Raw genomic sequence first — 5,833 nt, 5'->3', positions numbered from 1 at the left:
CGGTATCCGATCCTTGAAGCTTGCCCCGACCCAAGTACACCAGGAATAGCAGCTGCTTCTCCCAAACCTTCCCAAACCTAGACCATCGCTTAACACGTCTTGTCCTGACCGCAGCCCCGTTCGAAAAGGGCACGAATCCTGATCGAGGCTCCCTCTGCCCTTTTTCCCCTTCCGGTCGACTCGCCCTTCCGGTCAGCCTCCCCAGACACTGACGTCATACCACAAACTTAAAGGCTCCAATTTCCAATGCTCAGAGTTTCTCATTTCCAATCATCAGCTGGTAAACTGACATTGGTTTTCTCTTGAAATATTCACTGTCTGAATATTTGTTGGAATATGAAATTAAAGTTTGTGTGTAGAAGTTGCTACTATATACTTTTGAAGTATATATGTGTGTATCTATATTTGTATTATATATTCTACATATTGATGTGTTTGCATGTCCGTGTGTGTTTTTATATATGTGTATGTGTGTGTGTACCTCTGTCTCCTTGTGTGTGCATGTCTGAGTGTGTGTGTGTTTTGCAACTATGTACCGTGTTTGTATGTATGGATGTGCATCTCCATATGTGTTTTTGTGTGAAGTAAAGTGTGTGTATATATATGGTCATGTGTTTCAGTCTTCTTTTGTGTATGTGTGCTTGTCTGTTCACATAACCTATGTACCTATCCGTCTGTATGTTGATCTGTTTACTTTCATATCCATATGCTTACATACATGTGCATATACATATATATATATATATATATATATATATATATATATACATACACCCACACACATACATACATCTATCTACATAACAGCCCACTAACTATTCTACTCTACCTGTGTAAACTGTAGGTATGGGGGTATGATATCTACTATGTATATTTCCTATTTAGTATTGGGGAAGTTTTATTTATGAGGATGTACACCCGTATTTGTCTGAGTGTTGAGTCTTCTGGGTGCTTGAATAAGATGCAGATGTCAAGTTGACCCAGGTTGCTTCCATGTTGGTCCTTGGTATGTTGGACTGTTTGTACATGGAGGACTGTTTTTTTGCAGTCATATTGTCTCAAATGTTCAGTTAGTCATTCCGCAATGCTCCTAGATGTCTTCCCTATGTATGTCATGTTCATGTATTTACAAACACCTTCTATACATCTTATGCTGTAAACTACATTTCTAGTTCCACAGTTAATGCCAGGGCTAATCCTACATACCATGCAGTTATCATTGGTGCATATGGTATTCTCAAATGATCTGATGGAGTTCCCTGACTTTTCAACAATCTTAATGTTGAGTTTGGTCTCCTTCAGAGCTTTTCTAAATCCAAGGGCTAGTTCTCCATGGGCTGTGGCCTCTACAAGCATCACTCCTTGATATTCATCAGTTTTATACCACGTACTTGCCCTGTTTGCTTTGTCACAAGTTCTTTGTATCCTATTCCAGTCTTTGTTTCTATATCTAGGGCAGGTACCATTGGTTTCATTATGAATAATGTTATCTAATTTCCTTCTAGCTCCCCTGTATACTCGAACCCTATCTTTCTGATCTTATCCAGAGAACTGCATGCGGTGCATGAAGTTCTGTATATGTTTGTTCATTTCATAGGGTTCCTACAGTGGGGACACATTGTTCATTATCCTAAGTCTGCTATCAGTATGTTAATTTTCATGTTGTGTGACAGAGCTGAGTTCTTGTGAACAACATATTTTGAAGCTATGGGTTTCATGTAATAGGAGTGGAGGAGCTGCACTCTATTGTTCACAGTCTCTAACCAAAGTTCAGTATCAAGTATGGGGAGTCTATTGCTGGGGTGCTTAGTGGGGTAATCTATAGTTACCTTGATACTTTGGTGGATGGAGTTAGCTACTCGCTGGATGCTCTCCATTACATTCCTCTCAGTTTCTACATTACCATTACTAGAGTTGGTCCTAACTATGATATTAATGTCATCTACATATCTACTGTAGAGTAGAAGAGTTGTGGACTGTTCTGCTAACATTTGCTTAAGTTTTCTGTCCCACCAGGTCATGAAGAGGCTGGCCACATCTCCAGCTACACCAACACCAATGGCTGCACCTTGAACCTGCATGTATAGTTTTTTGTTAAACTTTACTATGTGGTTCTTCAAGGTGGTTTTTACACTTGCCCCTATTGCATACGCAATCATGTCTTTCACCTGATTGTTGTTCTCAGGGTTTTGGCTGGGTGCGGTCCAGCCACTCCAGCACTCTGTGGTGCTTTTCTTCACTGCTGAAGTGATGGTGGATGGTCTTCCCCACTGTGACCTGGTGTGGCAGAATCTACTTGGGTCATGGTCATCTAAATAGTCAGTGTTGTAGTTTAGTCTGAGGAGGAGGCCCAGTTCCCTTGTGTTGACCTTACGAAACTCCACTTCACTCTCACAGATTACCTGAATGTATTTCTCCACAGCAAAAATCTAAGTCTATAGATGGGTAGAGTGAAATCACATCCATACTACCCACTACACAACCTGTCGTAATACCTGTGAGGTCGTAAGACCTGTGAGAGGAAGTAGAAGAGTCTATAGTTGCTGGAGATATTCGCTCCGCAAATTGGTCTGGTTGGGGCCCCATGACAGGGTTTATGTAGGACCTGTGGTCCTTGCGTAACCCGTATAGTGTAGTAACATCATTGCTGGATGCTTGGAAATTGTGTGCCATCCTTTTCATAGGTTGGAGTATGTTGCACCACATTCCCATGTGTGCATTGAGGTGTTTTTCTACTCTTTCATGTTCCTGTGGTGCAACTTCTGTCATGCTACTGATGTGTTGTTGCATGATCTGAACATAGTTCTGTGGGCTGTTTACTGACAGTCTGCTAGACTTGTCCATAGGGAGGCACACTAATTCTCTGTTTCTAATTCACTGTTTCGGGTTTTGTAGGCCTATGTCAACAGATGGACTGAGTTGGTGGGTCCCCTCCTCACTATGCTTTTTAGTGGATTTGTTGTATCAGTCTAAGATATGTCAGAGTCTATTTCTAGCTTAGGAGATCTTTGCTTCTGTTTCACTGTCAATTTGGGGTGGGATACAGTGACTATTTAGATGACCATGACCTCAGTAGATTCTACCCCACCAGGTCACAGAGGGGAAGACTACCCACCATCACTTCAGCAGTGAAGAAAAGCACCACAGAGTGTTTGAGTGGCTGGACTGCACCCAGCCAAAACCCTGAGAACAACAATCAGGGGAAATAAATAGTAAAGTTTAACAAAAAACAATACATGCAGCTTCAAGGTGCAGCCATTGGTGTTGGTGTAGCTGGAGATGTGGCCGGCTTCTTCACAACCTGGTGGGCAGAAAACTTAAGCAAACACATGAATATGCAGAATACATACATACAAATATACATACATACGTATATACATATGCACACAGTGAGTGTGTTAAATTATAAAGCACTAAAAGAGAATGACTCTCCCCAGACACAACAGCTTATCATTATAATACAGTTCTATATTTAAGAGATGAGGAATTATTTACATTATTTACATTATTTACATTATTTACATTATTTACATTTGACGGATATTCGTCCTCATCTTGTTTGTTGTTAACAACAATGTTAACAACAAACAAGATGAGGACGAATATCCGTCAAATGTAAATAATGTAAATAAAGCTTATCATTATGTTTGTTTGTTTAAAAACATTTGTGAACAACATGGCCAAAAATGGCTGCTTCAAGCTCATGCTTTTCATTTTCTTTCTGGTTTCCATGATAATATCATTATAAACATCTTAAACTCCATACATTCAAGATGGTATCAAAAAGTTCCCATACTAGTTCTGTAGCACACCAACAGATGGCAGCACATGGATGCGTGCACAGTGAGAGCTAGCAGTGATCCTCATGAGGTAGGGAGCTAAGTGACATCACTGTGGTTACTTCACAAGTTGTGAAATTTGTGTTCTTGTGATCATGTGTATGCTGTAGTCTGCAATTTTTCTCATAGTCAGGAAGTTGGAATAAAGAGTCAATATGAAATTTGGGGCCCACACACATACATATACATATATGTACATACATATGTGTGTGTATGCATGGATGACGCCAGTATTAAGGCATTTAAAGTGAAGTGAATTGTATAATTTGCATAAGAGTAAGTGCTATTAGAGCTGATTGCATGCAGCCACACATTTACCTGTTACATGTTTGTTTACATTTTCTCTCAGGAATCGTTGGTGGAATATTGTGCAACAAAATTGGTGCCAGGAAAACCATAGCAATGGGAAGTATCCTGTCTTTCAGTGGAGCCTTTGCTAGTTATTTCGCAGAGAACATACTCACATTAATGTTTACGCTTGGTGTTTTTGTTGGTAAGTAAACATTTACACTAAATTTTCCATGAGAGCCTATTGTCAGTTTTAGAATTGAATATGTAACCAGCTAATTAGAGTAGACTAGGTTTGGTTTACAGACAATAGTAGACTGCATGCTGTGAGATGTATTGGAAGCACAATGGCTATTGCTTATAATGGCAATGATGATGACTATAACAATAGCAGAAAGACATTGTAATTTGTTTGAAGGCTAAGAGCTTCATACACAATAAAGAGTTAATAATATATTGTTAATTGCTATTTAATTTTTATAATAATGATAATAACAACAACAATGATGATGACAATGATGACAGTAGTGATGATGCTGATGACAACAACAGTGATGATAATGGTACGGCTCTCATTGTATGCAATAATAGTGGAACAGCCCACATCCTAGGCAAGATACTATCAATTCAATAGTACAATCCAAATACAACAACCCACAAAAACAAGACACACTCTATACAGTAAATCTTAATATATAAAATACCCTGTCTGTGTGTGTGTCCTCTATGCATGCTCAAACCTCTGGATCAATCTGTACCATACTTGGGGTACATGAATAATTTGACCTTGGAAAGAATAATACGGTCTTGATTTTTTTTTTTTATTAAAAGTAAATAATATTTCTCTATATATAATGATTCCCTTCTTCAAATCGTTTTCTCAACTTCCTGTGTTTGAATATACTGTCTTTGGCGTTCTAACCAGCTATTTACACACACATGTATGTATACATTATTACAGTTGTGATGATTTCTGATAAAAAAAAAGAATTTCTAAAGGTACTTTTGTGTCAGAAAAAACATTTCATGCGGCGATAGACGCCTTTTTCTCAATCAATTAAATGAGGTACTCTATATTGTACAATTTTGTTTCTAGATAATAATGTTAACATTAACCATGAATTTTTTTCACTTTAAGTAAATTCCCAGATAAACAGTCTAATAGAAAGGCAGGAGACATCAGAAGCAAAAATAAGGAATATACACGCACAGTTAAATATAGAAGTGTAAAGTATAATTTGTAACATAATCTATAATAAACATGATATGGAATGGAATAATTCCCGTTTGAACTTTTTCATTATATATATATGTATATGTGTGTGTGAGGACACTGAGAATAAGCATGCCACCCCTTCGTAATTTTTTTTTTTTCTACAGATTCCGACCTTGTCTTCAACAGAGATTCTGAATATGCAAAAAGATCTACTTTTAGACTTTTTAATACACCGACTCCTTAACTTTTCAATTTTCTTCCAGAAATTTTACAATTAGGTTTAAGGGTTATATACAGATGCACAAATGCACAAAACGAAGAAACTGAAATAAATATGGATGACTTGTTCTTCCCCCCACCCCCACCCCCCAACAACAAATCTTACATGCTTGGAATCTATATAGTCCGAGGTATAGTTGTAGAGAATTCATTAAAGCATATCCATTTTTCTGAAAGTTAAGACAAATTGAAGTGGACTCAGGTGAATTTT

The 5,833-nt window shown here is 38.0% G+C and overlaps 1 protein-coding gene across 2 annotated transcripts in view; it reads left to right on the top strand.

Annotated features, from left to right (window-relative positions):
- The window catches only part of LOC106882869 (monocarboxylate transporter 12), an 87,936-nt gene that overhangs the window by 68,187 nt on the left and 13,916 nt on the right, over nt 1-5,833 (top strand). For both annotated transcript variants that reach the window (XM_014933674.2, XM_014933681.2), the window contains exon 3: nt 4,189-4,332. In XM_014933674.2, the coding sequence (XP_014789160.1) occupies nt 4,189-4,332 (144 nt within the window). The remainder of the gene's footprint in view (nt 1-4,188; nt 4,333-5,833) is intronic.

Source organism: Octopus bimaculoides, chromosome 24 (assembly GCF_001194135.2).
Source record: "Octopus bimaculoides isolate UCB-OBI-ISO-001 chromosome 24, ASM119413v2, whole genome shotgun sequence".
NCBI lineage: Eukaryota > Metazoa > Mollusca > Cephalopoda > Octopoda > Octopodidae > Octopus > Octopus bimaculoides.
Note: the sequence above shows the minus strand (reverse complement) of the source record. Positions and strands in the feature narration are given on the sequence as shown.